This window comes from Scleropages formosus, chromosome 4 (assembly GCF_900964775.1).
Source record: "Scleropages formosus chromosome 4, fSclFor1.1, whole genome shotgun sequence".
NCBI classification, from domain to species: Eukaryota; Metazoa; Chordata; class Actinopteri; order Osteoglossiformes; family Osteoglossidae; genus Scleropages; species Scleropages formosus.
Window position 1 is genome coordinate 1,961,471 of NC_041809.1, and position 16,548 is coordinate 1,978,018.

Here is a 16,548-nt window from a genome sequence, read left to right on the forward strand (position 1 = left end):
GTCGGCGCAAAAAGTGGTGACGTCAGAGTGATGGCGGCGGGTACCGGAAGCCACCGTGCGCGGTGCATGGTGGGAACAGGAAGAGACCCACGTGTGAAGTGAAGTTTGGGACAGAACGGGTTGTGTTTTGGTAAGAAATTACTGCTCGTAACGGGTTTTTTATTTTTTTTTTTTAAATTAAAGCCCCGTTTTTTCGTGGTTAGCAGGTTATTTTCGTCCTCCGTGAAAAGCGAAATTAGACTCATTGTTGGGCTGATAGTTACTCTAGTCTGGCTTGCAAAGAAAGTGTTTATATATATAAAATAGACAGAAAATTTCACTATTTTTTACACACACAGTCACAGACAGAGAAGGTGACAAAAAAATCAGGAGCTTGTAAAATAAATAATAAGCAGTCAAAACGAGAATTTACACAGTCCTTTCACAGGTGAAGACATCATGGTTAAAAATATCTGCACTTGACTGTCAAGGCTTGGCGTTATTAATTAATAAGCCGTTCGACAAAGAAAAAAACTAGGAAGGCTAAACGTTGCGAGGTCACGTGTCGTGCATGGCGAGTAGCTCTGTGAACTGGGAGAATTTAGAACATCCATATGTTACTAGCTTCTGATCATGGTTAATAAGAATTCTGCAGTGATGTGTCCTGTCAATAAAGGGTTTCTGCTCTCTCATTTTTGTTGTTATATTTATTTGTCAATTAAGTCAATCATTTCTCAAAAGGAACACGCTGGCAGCTGAGTTCTACTGTATCTGTAGACGGTCAGCACCTCGGTCAAAGGTACGACATAGGAGGTGCAATTCGAACCTTAATCATGCTACCCGTTGCCTCCTTTGTTTGCTCTACTCAACTGTTCCACTTCGTACATCACCGTGCTCTTCCTTCCAGGTTTGACGGCTCAGGTATGGCTTCCGAGAAAGTTCGAGATGGTGACGACCGCTTCCTTCGGGTGAAGAAAGACCCCCGCTTCTGGGAGATGCCGGAGAGGGAGCGTAAGATCAAGATTGACAAGCGGTTCCGGTCCATGTTCCATGACGAACGCTTCAAGCTCAAATACACCGTGGACAAGCGTGGCCGGCCCGTCGATCACTCCTCTGCGGAGGACCTGAAGCGCTTCTACCAGCTGTCCGACTCGGAACTGTCGGAGAGCGAGAAGGAGCAGGAGGACGACAAGCAGAAGAAGAAGAAGACAAAGAAAAAGACTAAATCAAGCGCAGTGCCTGAAGATGAACCTCATCCCAGAGAAGAGGCCAAAGAAGAAGTGGAGCTGAGCCCAGGAGAGAAAAGCAAGAGATCCTGTGGCGAGGGCGGCGAAGTCAAGGGTTTCCACGGGTTGAAGGTGCACGAAGAAGGTGAGTCCTTGGTGCTTCTTCTTTGGGTGGTCTGATGAGTTCTCTGGGTGAGGATGTCCAAGTGGAGAACCCGTTACCGAGGTGATGTGAACACGTGCATGTTATCGAGCGTTTGTTTCGCTGCGTTTTGTTTAAAAAGGTCGAGAAGAAGAGGTGGAAGAGGAGTCGCATTGCCAAGGTGATGAGGAAGCCTCGGATTCTGGGGCCGGTCTCTCTGAGCTGGATGAGAGTGATGGCGACGATGAGAGCGAGGATGTGGACGAGGAGAGCACCGAGGACTCGGAGGAGGAGGACGGCGACAGCGGACCCGACTTGGCGCGGGGGAAGGGGAACATCGAGACGAGCTCAGACGAGGAAGACGAGGAGGATGAGGTGGACAGGCTGCTGCGCAAAGAGGAAAAGGAGATTGAGCATGACTGGGGCGAGATGTGGAAGGACGCCCCTCGAAACGACTCGGTGAGTCGCTCTTCGAACGGCACAGGCGCGTCTCCGGCCGAAACGCTGTAAATTGGTGCCGATGGTTCGCGTGGGAAGGCCCGTTTGCGTCGGTTTGCCGTCGCTGTCGCTGGCCTCGCGCTTTACACCAACTCAGGGCCAGTGTTCCTCCTGATGCTTGGGCTACGTCGCTGTTAAATTCGTTTCACATTTCAGACAAGTCTGGGATTCATTTGTCTGCTCCACATGAAAGGGCTCCACCGAGGCCCTCGAGAGAAACGGGTCAAAGTGCAGCAGAACATTACTCACTCGCAGTTTATTTCAGCCATCAGACGAACACCACAGTCACCAGCTCATCATTCACTTCTGGGGCTCTGGCGGAACATAAGTTGGGAGAAAGTGAAGAAAGTCTGACGGATGTCCTGACTACAAATGTGACACCGGCCCCTGCGGGGTGCTGTGGTCAGCGCTTTCATGGCGGTGCAACAGATGGATACAGGCTGTTGAACTCGGGCTTTTGTTTGCGACAGGTCTCACGGAGACTGGCCGTGTGCAGCATGAACTGGGACCGGCTGAAGGCCAAGGATCTGCTCGCACTGCTCAGCTCCTTCAAGCCCAAAGGAGGCCTCGTGCTCTCCGTGAAGGTCAGGCTCAGGATCCCGACCTGAAGGCAGAATTGGTCAGACCCCACTGATCTCGTCGACATGTCTGGCGAGGACAGACAGGAGGGTTGGACCGATCCTTTGTTAATCCAGATCTCGTTCCCCGTCGCTGGGTCGTCTTTCAGATCTACCCCTCGGAGTTTGGGAAGGAGCGGCTGCGGATGGAGCAGGCCCAAGGACCTCTGGAGCTGGTCAAGTTGCCGGAGGATCCGGAGCAGGACACGGAGGATGAGAGGTACTTCCGGAACCTTCTTGGAGCTTCCATAGATGAGCTGGCGCTGGATGCAGAGGCCAGTACTTAAGTAGAATTTCTTTCCATGGATGAGCAGAAAGCATGAAGGAGGGGCGGCGGGAAATAGATTGTGCAGACAGCAGGGGGCACTATTGTGTTACAGTCAAGATCTCCTGAATGGGGTAACATTTTGCTGAACGTAATTGACACAAAAGTACCCTTTTCCTACTCTTCCTGGAATAGTGTGTAACCAGTACTATTTGCCCTCGAATAAGAGCTTCCACTTGACCTCTGACATCACTCTGTATCATGTTTAGCATTCCTCTACTATACTGGCTGTCAGATTGCACTTTGGTCTTACCAGGGTTAAAAGAAACTTCCTCTGCTATGAGCTCAGTAGGAAAGCTTTCAGGCCCAAGACACAACAATCCCGAGCTAGCTGATACAGCAGTGTGTGTGTGTTTGCACCTGTGTCTCTGTCCGATTCTACCTGTGGACTTTCTCGCAGGGTGTACCGGGAGAAGATGCGGGACTACCAGATCAAGCGCATGCGATACTACTATGCCGTCGTCGAGTGCGACTCTCCAGAGACGGCCGCCAGAATCTACGAAGAGTGTGACGGGTACGAGTACGAGAGCAGCAGCTCGATCCTGGACCTGCGGTGAGGAAAGCCCGACTGCTGACCGCAACTCTTACTATGCTGATTGACATTTTTTTGTGTACCAAACAGTATAAACAGTGATTTTTTTTTATTTTTTTTTTTTTTTTTTTTTTTTTTTTTTTTTAAAACCAGTATTTATCTGACACCTTTATCACCATAGAACTCCATACTGTCATACACACACCTATACAGCAGAGCAGTGTAACATGTGCACACACGCTACGGGCAGTGTAGAATCACCAGTCCACCTGAAACACGTCTTTGGACTGTGGGAGGAAACCAGAGCACTCACACAAACACAGGGGGAACACGGAAACTCCACATGGACTCAGTGGGGATCAAACCCTGTCCCATTACTTCTTCTTGGTGCCGTGAGACACCAGTGCGAACAGTTGAAGTGAAGCCACCTGCTGAAATGTTTGTGCCTTAATTTTCCATTTGATTGTCCCTGACTGGCTGGAAAGTTCCGGCGAGTCCATAAGCACAATGGATCTCTTTCCACGTTGCCTTGTGTTTCCACAGGGCATTTGGGATTGGTCCCCAGTCACAGTCCAGGCTTAAACAAGCTAAATGCCAGCAGGTCCCCTAGTCAGAAGGCCCGGCTCGCTGCAAAACCCGCTGTTTGTTGTTTTCTGCGATGTAGTTACGAGGGGCCGAGACGCACAAGTCAGGAACCCCAGAGCAGCGTCTGGTCGGTGGGGACGGGTTTAGACACACTGACCCCGTGCTTATGGTTCCTGTCTCTTTCCTACAGGTTTATTCCAGACGACGTTACATTTGATGATGAGCCTAAAGATGTGGCTGTGGATGTGGACTTGGTCACCTACACGCCCAACTTCTTCACCTCGACGGCTCTGGGAACGTCCAAGGTAGGACAGGACAGGAAAGGACAGGGCTGGGGACCATGGTGCTCAACACAGCTTTACTTACACTGATTTACCCATTCATACAACAATTTTTTTTTTAAACTGTATCAGCTCAGTATAAATGTCTTGTTCAAGATTAGTAGGTGGGATTCGAACTGGAGTCCTTCATTCCAACAGAAGCAGTTCTTATCACTGCATCACCTGTTGGCTCTTATCCAAACACTTTTGGGTGTGCGTGTGCGTGCACGGTCAAGGTGGAACTCACCTGGGATGAGACAGACCATGAGCGAGTCACTGCCATGAGTAGGAAGTTCAAGAAGGACGAGATTCTGGACATGGACTTCCAGGCGTACCTGGCCTCGTCCAGTGAAGATGACGAAGAGGAGCTGGAGGCTGAAGATGAGGAAGGTCTGCACACATGGCCTCTTCCTGAGCGTCACTTTCTTTTCCCACTCAGGACCGTTGACGCATCTGGCACTCGCTGCTTTTTCCACAGGTGATGAAAAGTCCGTGGAAGAGACCAAGAAAGTGCCGAAGAACGACGCAGAGCAGCTCGCCAAGTACCGTGAGCTGCTTAAGGGTATTCAAGAGAAGGACCAAAAGGCGGAAGACAAAGCCATGGAGATGGAGGTCACCTGGGTACCAGGTATGCAGCTTCTTCTTAAGGAGGGGCTTTACAGCATGATGTTGGATTGCAGCCAGACAGAATGGGTCTGCCTTAATTCCACTCACTTCCACAGCGTTTACAGCTCCTGTCTGGAGTTCCCGAGTGTCGGTGATCCGTCAGAATGTGAGGAACGTTGCCCATGTTTACGGGACGAATCGGTTGTTTGTGGAAATAATGGACCTTTATTTTCAGTCATTTTACGTTTAACTAGAGCTCAGTTGATTATAAAAATTAAAGTGAAAACTCTTACTTTTTTTTATTATATATCTATGTGAGGTTTGTACAGTACAGAACCAGGGAATAGGTCGCGGCGCATCATGCCTGTGTCACTCAAGTTCGAGTCGTGTGTAGTCTCAGGTCAGAGGTCAAAGGTCAGCCAGTCTAGGTATCCTTCGCTTTGGACCTGCAGCACCTCCTGCTTTGGTTCCTTTGATGAGACGTTGCCTGGGTTTGTTTTTTTTTTGGTTCATATTTGGTGACGGTGGGTGAAAGGTGATGTACTCCAGCTTGCGTGTGATGCTCATCATGTGATGCTCATACCTCTAGGGGGCACTATTTGCTTAAGTATTCCTGTAACACTCCAGTTTTTCTGTTTATGTTTTATGTAACATTTGTATTAAACATATAAATTTTTTCTATTAGCTGACATTTCTCCCCAAAAAGTGACCAACAATGTTAAAACACTTAGACTGATTTGCCTATTATACAGCAGGGCCATTTATACTGTGTCAGTTTAGAGTAAGAACCTTGGTCAAAGGTACTACAGCAGGAGGTGGGAGTTGAACCCAGGTACTTTGACTCCAAAGGCAGCAGCTGTCACCGCTATGCTGTCTGCTGCCACGTTGCACAGGGTACTCGCTGTAGCACCTCTGGATCTAATATCACTGCTCTCGGCAAGGAAGAGACCTTGGGGGGACGTGGCTGCATGATGTCACCTGCTTTCATCCACATGACATGTGGAATTCTGCTTAAAATATTAATGGATTAATTTATTATTTTATCAACATCAATAATACTAACCAATACTCAAAAATATTCAAGTAACATAATGTCAACAACCACTTGTCTAATGCAGGGTTGCAGTGATTCAGAGTCTGTCCCATAAACATAGGGCATAAGGGAGGGTACAACCTGGATGGGATGCTGCTCCATCACAGACCATCACACACACTTGGGACAATTTAGAGTCCATTTAATATGCCTCTGTGTCATAAAATCGCAAAGTGTTTTATGTTATATCTATAAAATAATTTGAGAAGCTGCAAAAGGTGTTGTGCAACTTTTATTATTGTTTTAATTATTATTATTATTAGTATTATTATTATATAATACTAATGAGAGGCAGCCAGTCCTTGGGAGGGGAGACGCGGTCCCAGAAAGGCACGCAAAGCAGCAGTCCAGGTTGCAGACAGATGTTTGACTGAAATCGATTTTGTTAGGGGTTTGATGACACATCTCTGCTCCCAAGATGTGCGAAACCCCTTCCCTCAGGCTGCGCCGCAGACTGACAGCTGGCTGTCTGTGGCCGGCCGGATCGGGGCAGCCATCCCTCGGCTGGGGCCCCCGACGGACTGATCCCGGTCCCCAGTCACGCTCCAGCGCATTGCATACGTGAGCGAGCGGCAGTTTGACACCAGAGAGACGCGGGCGCTCCGAGCGGTACTGCGGCAGCGAGCGAGTATGGTTGTGCGGCGGGACGAAAGCGGGGCCCCGGACCCGCAAAGAGGCTCGATTGCGATACAAATCATCCGACTTCTCCCAGCTGTCTTCTCGAGAGGTTGGGGGTCACAGGTCACACTGGCGGCCCGGGGTTCGACCAACGGCTCCAGTTTACTGCAGCAGGGTTCCACGGTCCCTGGGGCTGTCACAATCCCATCCTCATTGCTAAATAATAATACTAAAATTCAACGAGTTGGGATTTTTTCTCACGTTGTTGGCCGAGGTTTACTTTGGCAAAGCGAGTCGTAACAGCCCGGTCGCCTGTTTATTTTTTCATATTACAGATGTACAACAAAGATTTTCACTGGCAGAGTGTTTGGGTTCAAACTGGAGAGCAGCATGGACTGAGACTCCGGGGCTTGGCGGAAATAGTTTGGCCACTGCCACTGGGTGTCCATTTTAATAATCGTTACACTTGTGCCCCTTTAAACGGTCCTAATTCGTTGCTGGAAACAGATGGGATATCGAAAACCGGATCATGGAATTACTTTTACGCCGCTAGTTCACCCCAAAATGACCCTAAATGATACCTGATGTAAAAAGGAAGAAGTTGTGTAACACATTAAAAGAGAATGAAAAAACAACAGAATTAAATGCATAATAAATTTGTAAAAGTTAATGTAAAGTTATTGGTCATCATAACAAACTTATCGTGAGAGCATGGGTACACAGTTCCCATAATGCAGTGCAGCTCAGTCTCTCTCAAACAGCCACTTGGTGCAGTTTTAAAATGTCGACTCAATTTGTCATTTATCAGCTCATAGTTAAAACAGAATCAGTAACACTTAGTAACAACACACTTTTATTTGGAGCTTTTTGATTTTTTTTTTCATGAATCGTTTTCTTTTCGAAACGTAGGCCAGTATATTAACAGCTTCTCCATCGCTCTTCATGTTAGAGCTTTTTTGAAGTCTACATTTGGAAGTAAAGTTAGAACAGTGACATTTATTTTTGTTTAACTCTGTGTGTGTGTGTGTGTGTTTTCTCTGCTGTCACAGGTCTGAAGGAAACGGCAGAGCAGCTGGTGAAGAAGAAGCTGGAGGACAAAGCTCCACTCACTCCGTGGGAGCAGTTCCTGCAGAAGAAGAAGGAGAAGAAGAAGCAGAAGAAAGTCAAATCCAAACAGGTCGGTGACCACCTCACCATGTGGACCTTTCTGACGAGGACTCCATGTTTCACACACACACAGACACACACACACTCACCCACCTGAGGAGGAGAAGCTCTTGAGCTGCGGGATGACCCGCAAAGCCAGATGTTTGTTTACACAGAAACCGCACGCCATAGAAAAATGAGCCCCCAGACCGCAGAGCACCAGTTCATGGCCGCTGCCGCCTCCCCACCCCCTCATCCTCACCATGTTCTTTCATCAGTGCCGCTCTGAGCCAAAATAAATATCATTACCCGGCGCATATGATTAAAGAAAAATAAACTTGTTGTTGGTCCTCCTCACATCATACCTTTGATCGAGGAGCTGGGTGGGGGGGCGGGGCAGCCGTGGTGGAAACCATGAGAAATGAGCTGCTTTCACATCACAATGTCTGGCGCTGTGTTTGACAGCATCTCTGTGTCGGGGCAGCTTTCAGCTGAAGATGTGCAAGCCGGCAGGCTCCTTAATTATAATGCCTTTTTCCAAAATTGTCAAAAAAAAAGGGTGGAAGTGGAATAGCACTTGTAAAATGTTTAATCTTAAATTAAAAGATATTCTAAAATTTATTATAAATGATGAGATTTGGTAAGGACGTGTTGCGAAGGCTGAGCCGTCTTCCAGCATATCGTCATTTAATTAAGTAAAAGTTCAGAGGTGATTTTTCTCTTGAGGTTGTTCTTCCACTTTACAAAACCCAGATGTAGTTTTAAAAAAATCACCTCTTTTAAAACATTGATTTTAAGGCATGAAACTCTTAATATGTGAAAAATAAAGACATTTTATCTAAGCGTTACCATAGTGCCTGTACAGTCTGGCTATACAAGGATGAGCTGTATAAACTGTTAATTACAGTTCAGATTGTTCTAGAAGCCACGGTATATTGTCATGTGACAAGCCAGTGAACCTTTTGATGTTTTACCCAGCAGGCTGCAGCGGAGTCGAACCTCAGTGACGACGAGCTGCCCCCGGACGTGGACCTCAACGACCCCTACTTCGCAGAGGAGCTCGGGAAGTCAGGTGTGTGGGAGCGGCTCTGCGGGTCTCTCTGGGGGGAACAGAAACAATCTTTGAGGAATCGGAACTTTGAATTGTGTTTTGTGTTGCGTCGAGTCCAAAGGAAATGAAGTGTAAGCAGAATGTGGTGTAAAGAGTGTAAAAACTTTGCCAGCTGGAACAAGGTCCCATCCCCTGTGGGCTCAACAGCGCCGGCCTGCAGATACTGCAGAGCAGAACACCACTGCCACGAGCGCCCCATCGAGATACCTCTGGCTGCAGCAGTGCCTTTACCATGCTCACTCCTCTGCCTCCCTTCCAGGTGCAGCTCTGACTGCGAAAGCCAAGTCGAAAAAGGGCAAGAAGGTCGCGGAGGAGCAGCGGACACCAGAGGAGGAGGCCGAGCTGGAGAGACACAGGGTCAGTTGGAGTCTGCTGAGGTCCTGCTTCTTTCCCAGAAACGATGAGCCTCAAGCTGCTACCTTTTCTTGCTCCTTGTATGAATTGTGGAAGTGACGCCTGTCAGGTCGGCTCTGTCATTACCATGAATTTCACCCCACATAGTTATTAGGCTGTAAAGTGTCCATCAGCAGAGCTTAGGAAACACGGAGGCTCACCTGAAGGCATCTGTTTAATGAAGCATATTTTGCCCTTACCACAGAGGAGTTGGCAGCTCATGTCCTTGAGCAGTGAAACAGTTCCCAACAAACAAGTCAAAGAGGCTGTTTATGTAAGAGAGCAACACACACACACACACACACATGTGTTGTTTTCTGTGTTTAATGAGCTGTTGAAAGATGGAGCGCATGAGACTTGCAGGAACGCGCCTCTTTCATTCCAGGTCTCTGCGTGCTGGAAACTGCAGCTTTTTTTTTTTTTATTATTTTATTCTCTTTGGTCCTGCTCAGCTGTTCCGGAACGTCCTGAGGATCGGGGCAAAAAAGAGCGGGGGGTTCATAACCGTTTCCTAACATGTTTCTGCTCCCCAGGCGGAGATGGCCCTGCTGATGGATGACGACGAGGATGACGACAACCGCAAGCACTTCAACTACGACAAGATCGTAGAGCATCAGAACCTGAGCAAGAAGAAGAAGAAGAAGCTGATGAAGAAGAATGAGTTGCTGGAGGAGGATGACTTTCAGGTAGCAAAGTGGTTAGAGCATCCCGCTTGCACTCGAAGGTCCCGGAGTCGAATTCCAACACCTGCTGTCGAACCCCAACCGTTACAGTAAAAGTTACCCAGCATACAGGGTAAACACAGTCTGTAGCTTAGCACTACAAATTCCTTTCTATAAAGCATTAGCCAAATGAATAAATAATAACAATCAGAAGGGCAGCAGACACCCTTCTGGGCGTTGAGGCAAGACACTGCATCGTGACCCACTGCTGAGTTACTAAACATGATCAGTAATGTAATATGGGTATATTTTTTTCCTTTTACTATTTGGGGAGGATGTTCAGTAGAGTGAAGCAGGCGCAGAAGCATGTTGGCTATATTTATTCATGTCCAGGACACTTGATAGCATCCACATAATTCTTCATATTTATTTATAGAGTTTAGCATCAGTAATAATCTTAGAACTTAGGCGAAATTATATGAAACCAGGGACTTGTAATGAGAAAACAGTCCTTTTAGCACACGCCCTTGACAGCTCAAGAGAGACGTGGAAGGGAGTTAAAGTAGAATGTGTCTTATGGGCCCCCTTGGCACCTAGTGACCAAACGCTGACGGCTTTGCCCTGGTTTGCACAGAAACAAATGTTGCACAAGCATAGCGGAAAATGCTCCGTTTAAAAGTGTGGCTGTCGATTCGGTTTTTGGCCATGCTTTAAACTTTGGACCTGATGATGGCAGGTCACGTTGGAGAATGCTTTCTTCGGGGATGTGATACAAGGAACAGTTAATGCACAGCAAAGCCCGCCGCTTCGCACCGTGCCAGTCGTATGTGCGGCCGAAATGCTCGAAACAGTTTACTTCACGAAGAGGTGAAGGCAGTTGTTTGCAGTAAATAAAACAGACCGGCTACGTTTTGAACTAAATGTTGCCAGATGTGGAGTTTTATGATAGCATCTCCCCTGGTGTAATGAATTGGAAACAGATAATAAGATGAAATGGACCAACTGGCCTACAGTTGGAGCCCAAACTAATCTGCCCTCATAGGCCTTCGAGCCACAGTCATGTTGCTCTGGCTCTGGTCACCGATCGTGGAGACACACAGGTCCTGTATTTACCGCAGGCTCTTACCGTTGTTTTGTTCAGTTCCGTTTCTGCCAACCAGGGAGGAAAAAAACATCTAAAATTACGTACTGTTTTTGTCCTCCCTTCCATGTCCTGGCTTATTCTGCAACAGGTCGACCTGAAGGACCCCCGATTCCAGGCCATGTTCACCTCTCACCTGTACAACCTGGACCCATCAGACCCGAGCTACAAGAAGACCAAGGCTACGCAGAGCATCTTGGAAGAGAAGCAGCGACGCAGGGAGGAGCAGCAGAGGCACCAAGAGGAGGCCATCAAGAGGAAGCTACAGGAGACAGACCAGGAAGCGGATGCCAAAGAGAAGCCAGCCGAGCACAAGAAGGCCATGGACCCTGGGCTCTCCATGCTCATAAAATCTGTGAAAAACAAAACGGAGCAGTTCCAGGCAAGAAAGAAGCAGAAGACGAAATAGGGATGACACAGAGGTGGAGAAAGAAGCAGAACTCCCTTAATACATGTTTCTCTAATCTACCAGAACAATGGTGGGCAGAATCTTTTTTAATAGATAAGACAGCTGGAGTACTGGTCACACGATCTTCTTGGCCGAGTTGACTGCATGTTGAATGAAGGGATGGAAAAGTCATGAAATGGACTTCACTCTTGAGAGAAGGCAGCCTTTTATCACGGAAAGTGTCCCATTGAAAGCGACGCTTTGCAGTCTCGTCCCACTGAAGAAGTGGATGCCCAGGACATTTGGGCCGTTTTGAAGTTGTTCCCCACAGCAATGTGCCGGTATTAATGCCTCCTTTCAAGCACCAGCATGAACCAGTGAGTTTGGAGGACTTTCATGTTGTACAAAGGACCCTCTCACGTCCATGTTTTGCCTTCATAATGATAAAAGAAGTAATCGAACTCGAAACTTTCTTCTTTCCGCTCAGTGGAACGTCGGAGCAGAAAGAGTAACGGTTCTTTTTTTCACGGGTGACCCCGACCAAGGCTGAAGGGGGCCATGTGAAATAGGATCCAGTTTATACAGAATCCCAGGGCTACCGTTTTTTTTGATATGATAATTTACATCAAGTGGTTTGCAGGCCTATCCCATGAGCAACCCTTGGAGTCTGGAAACACCTTCTCTGTGAATTTATCTAATAAAAAAAGAAAAAGTTATTGTCCTGCTTTGTTCGTTTCCAATATCTAGCTAATGTGGTATGAAAGAGTTGGGTATATTTTGATAAAGTCAAAAATGGAGTGTCACTAAGTGATCATCATACTACGTAAGAAAAAAAATGTATTATTGTGCCACGTTTTGTAAACCTAACTGGTAACCTTTGAGAAGTTCAAACCATCTATTTCAAGTATGACTTTTTTCTTTCCAAGTTTATTTATTCATTTACCAGATGCTTTTCTCCTTTGCAATGTACAGCTCAGAGTACAAAAAAAGTCAAGAGATGAAGAGTTATAGATAGACACATGTTGGTTGGAGTATAGTTAGCATGTCCAATACCATAGTACAGAACAGCTGGGCACAGAATTGATAGGAAATACAGAGGTGAGGGTGACAGATGGCCGTGATGCAAGTTTATGGAGCAGTTTGGAGATCAGGAGAGAAGTCAGTCTGAAAGAGATGGGTGCGAGACCCTTCTTAAATGTTGGGATTCAGCAGCTCTGAGGTACAGAGGAAGCTTGTAGGTGTGCTGTCAGGAGGAGGAAATAGAGTGCGTGACTTGCCTGTACTGTTTTGGATAGATTCAAACACTTTTCCGTCATGGGGTTTTCTTGCCACACATTCATTGTTTTTCGTCTGAAATGTACAAAGGTAATTGCGTTTCCTGGAAAACGACATGACCTGAAAATGAATCACTAGCTAAAGAGGACGGTCCTGAGCGACCAACATTTCTGACTGTGAACCCGGGCTTCTCTGTCAGGTAAGTGGAGACGCTGGTGCCAACAGGCCCCGCTGCATGTTCGGGGCCACCCCAGAGCTCAACTTCCGTCCTGCTCTTTCGAACCGCGGGGATGTTCCAGAAGAGAGTCTTCGGGAAGCGAAGCACCACCTTCTGTCGATTGTGCAAACGGAGAGGGTCCTGTTTCAACATCGCCGTCCACCTAAATCGGTTCCAGTTTGCTCACTTGGCGTCCCAGTCGGCAATCGCCGATCAACTGGGGATAATGTTTGGATTTCTCGTGTTTGAGGCAAGTGGGATCTCCACCAACAGGATGTATTGTGTGTGTTTGTGTGTCTCTCTGCCTTTCTAACTTCCAAACGATGATAACGGCGAACAGATTGAAGGCTTTGTTTGGTCTGAGATGGCAGCAGGCTTTTCTTAAATGAGACAAATCTGTCTGGACCCAGCCTGGATTTCTCCAAAGATCTGCACTTTGGTCCAGGAGATCCTGGGCGGTGCTGCAGGCAGACGTGTCCTACGGAACTGGAATCGACTAAACGAGTAGATATCTGAAGGGCGGAGGTGAGGGTAACCGCAGAGAAATCTGAATACGGAAAGCATTTGAGAAGGGGCTCGCAGATTTTCGGCGTTCGGCTTTCGGGCAATCGTACGGCCGCCCTCTTAGCTAGAAGTTCCTTCTGCTTTTAATCAGAGCTCTGGATGAGCGGTGAGCTGAACTACTACAGGGTGGAAAGACCAAAGAAACTTGATGAAAATCATCATTATTTTCAGCGGAGTTACCGCTTAAATGTCGTCTCTGGCTGCCAAGCGCAACACGAGGGAAGCGACAGTAACTTTAATGTCGTGCGAAAGGCAGTTTTGTGAACGTACGAGTATTCTCCCCGTCAAAGACGACACGTCCTTCTCCGCTGATGTGATGCGGTGATGGTGAAAGGCGCGCGAAGCATCAAAATGCTTGTGGGTGAAATGACAGAATGAAAAAGATCTGCAAGTACAGCAGATGTTTTGAATCGCCTTGGTTACAGGACACCCACGTTGTGGTATTTCTGTGCTGCCTGCATTAGTCATCAGTTTTTGATTTAGTCATAATTTTAGTCGACTGATACTTATTACGTTATTCATTTAACTGGCACTTTCTCCAAAGGAATTTACAACGTTGTGGACAAAACAAAGCTACTTTACAATTATTTACCCATTTATACAGCTGGTTGATTTTAGGGTAAGGACCTTGCTCGGCGGTACTGCAGCTGAGATTTGAACCGGTAACCTCTGGATCCAAAGGCAACCTTTCTATTATGCTACTAGCTGCCTTTGGTTCTTGTTGTATTACATATTTTATTATGGTTAATATGCTGCACCTCGTTATTGTTATTATTGTGAAGCTGATGCCTTTGTAACAAGACATATCCCACTGTTAGTCTAGCGTGAAGCCAAAGAGCTTAGAAGGTCACGGCATATTCCGAGGAAGACGATCCATCGCGAAATATTGCGCTGCAGCTAAACACAAGATCTGGACCAACACCGCTATGAAATAGCAAGACGATGACTCGAGACGGCAGCTTCAGCACAAGTGAAGCTGTGAGCGAGAGCAGAGATGTTTAGACAGTTCCAAGTTGGCGAGTGAGGAGGTGCATCTGGAGACGAAGAGGAGCCAGGAAGTCAGAAGAACAGTAGCACTTGAATTTGAGTGGAATGGAGGTACGAGGGTGTGGTGTTTTACACCAAGAACGAATCCTTGAGAGTTTTGTCAAAGAAAGGTTCCTGCCGGCCTGTAGGGTGTAAGTTGACAAAGGATCATTGTCATTGGTTATTTCCTAAGAGAAGCGGGAGCCGTTATTGGGGGCACTAATATATATAACGGGAGCTTTTTTGCGCGAACGCAGATGAGGTTCCGCGGTGTGAAGTGAGGTTGTGACACGAGCTACTGTTCTTAATAAACTCTTTATTTTGCACACTTCAAGTGTTCCAGTGCTTTGTTTCAGGGAAACCTCCAAAGAACGGTGTACCTTCCTTTTCGGACACCACAGAGGGGTCCTCACACTCCTTGAACCCCTATGTTAGGATGAGGGTCTTAAACTGGAGTTTAGTTGCGATAGAAAAGCCAGAATTCCGAATGAGCCAAATGGAGATTTGAGAGAACAAAGACTTGGACCAGGAGCTGGGGAGTCACTGGGGAAGGGCTGGCTTCTGCAAATGTTATAAAGGAAAATGCCACAGAGTGGGGACAGCTTTGGGTGCCTAGGTGACGATCGATTTGGCTGAGTCATCCAACATCACACCAAGGATCTTTGTAGAAGATGATGTCGTCTCTCGCACACACACACACACACACACACACAGAGTCTGAACCACTTGTCCTATACAGGGTCGCAGTGAACCAGAGCCTAACCCGGCAACACAGGCCGTAGGGCTGGAGGGGACGGGACACACCCAGGACGGGACACCAGTCCGTCACAAGGCACCCAAGCGGGACTCGAACCCCAGACCCACCAGAGAGCAGGACCTGGCTCAACCCACTGCACCACTGCACCCCCCCTTGTGATGTTGTCAAGAGATGGTAAATAGTAGGCAGAGGATGTCAGATTTGGAGGAATTAATTGCGTTTAAATGTATTTGCTTTTTCATTACTGTTTTATTCCTTTTTTGTTAATTTTTTATTAATGTATTGTTTTGTGTTACCTTCCCAGGTGGAAACTATATATGCGTCCTGTCTATGCAATTTAAGTAAAATTGTCTTGCTGCCCTCCCAGTGGCTGAACTCCTCCCTTTTCATAGGAGCACTTGGAGACGATACGCCTTCCAGCAGTCACGCTGCTTCCATGACAAAACCAGCTGTACCTCTCCTTTCCAGTCACGAAGTTTGATTTAAACAATACATCACAGCTGAAATAGCACATTGAACACACGGGTATGGTCATGTACCACTTTCTAATAGCTGTCTCATAACTTATGCAATTCATGGGATTTATCATGCAAATCGACACTTTTGTTTAAAAAAACGCTCCATTAAAATTACCCTGCAGCTGTATAAATGGGAAAATCATTGTAAGTCACTTTGGAGAAAAGCATCAGCCAGATTAGGAAATGCGTTCATGTATTTAACCAATGTCTTTCTCAATGCACTTCTCTTATAGTGTTACCCTGACCCATTTATACAGTACGGTAATTTTTACTGCATCACTTCAGGGTAAGTACCTTGATCTACAGGCGGGAAGTGAGGTTTGCACCTGGGTACTCGGAGTGCGGGGTGCCAACTGCAACCATTACGCCACCTGCTGTTCCCCCATCAAAAAAAATCAACCCACTGATTTCATCACAATTTTGGCATAATGTAGACTATTTATATCTGTAATGGTTGTGACGTATATAAACAGCAGATTCTCATAGTTTAAATGACAGAATAACAAACAATGAAGACTCTGGGAAGTGAGGTGGAATACAGGGATAAAATGGCACAAAAGTATGACAAAAATCAGCACATCGCACGTGAGGTTACACCCGAGATCACTCTGGGAAGAGTGGCAAACGCGGCGAAGACTGACATGCGGACATCAGCAAGCCGGCCACCCACGAAACACACGAATCACGTGATACGCCTGTCACCCAATCGGCGTCCAGTCATTACACCTGTTCTGCGGCGGAGCGCCGAGTAGACCCAGATCACGTGGTATCTCCGTCTCGCCCAATCAGCATCCGGAGAACCGGCCTCC

General features: G+C 47.1%; 1 protein-coding gene across 3 annotated transcripts; it reads left to right on the forward strand.

Annotated features, from left to right (window-relative positions):
• Window positions 1-54: 54 nt before the first annotated feature.
• Window positions 55-12,103, forward strand: esf1 (ESF1, nucleolar pre-rRNA processing protein, homolog (S. cerevisiae)). Of its 3 annotated transcripts, XM_018739988.2 has the most exons (15): window positions 55-130; window positions 721-778; window positions 887-1,350; window positions 1,490-1,806; window positions 2,316-2,429; window positions 2,573-2,682; window positions 3,188-3,340; window positions 4,095-4,209; window positions 4,461-4,614; window positions 4,703-4,852; window positions 7,591-7,718; window positions 8,666-8,759; window positions 9,058-9,155; window positions 9,725-9,877; window positions 11,086-12,103. In XM_018739988.2, the coding sequence occupies exons 3-15, from the start codon at window positions 903-905 to the stop codon at window positions 11,401-11,403; spliced, it is 2,352 nt and encodes a 783-aa protein (XP_018595504.2). In that variant the 5' UTR covers window positions 55-130; window positions 721-778; window positions 887-902; the 3' UTR covers window positions 11,404-12,103. The 3 variants fall into 3 exon arrangements, with proteins under 3 accessions (XP_018595504.2, XP_018595503.2, XP_018595505.2); XM_018739987.2 differs by lacking the exon at window positions 721-778 and having other exon boundaries at window positions 59-130; XM_018739989.2 differs by lacking the exon at window positions 721-778 and having other exon boundaries at window positions 59-130; window positions 8,669-8,759.
• The last annotated feature ends 4,445 nt before the right edge of the window (window positions 12,104-16,548 follow it).

Excerpts from the sequence above, each read along its gene's own strand:
- esf1 (XM_018739988.2), top strand. The coding sequence starts at position 903 with ATGGCTTCCGAGAAAGTTCGAGATGGTGACGACCGCTTCCTTCGGGTG. Across the intron at positions 2,430-2,572 it reads GCCTCGTGCTCTCCGTGAAG|ATCTACCCCTCGGAGTTTGG; the intron begins GTCAGGCTCAGG and ends GTCGTCTTTCAG. Across the intron at positions 7,719-8,665 it reads AGAAAGTCAAATCCAAACAG|CAGGCTGCAGCGGAGTCGAA; the intron begins GTCGGTGACCAC and ends TGTTTTACCCAG.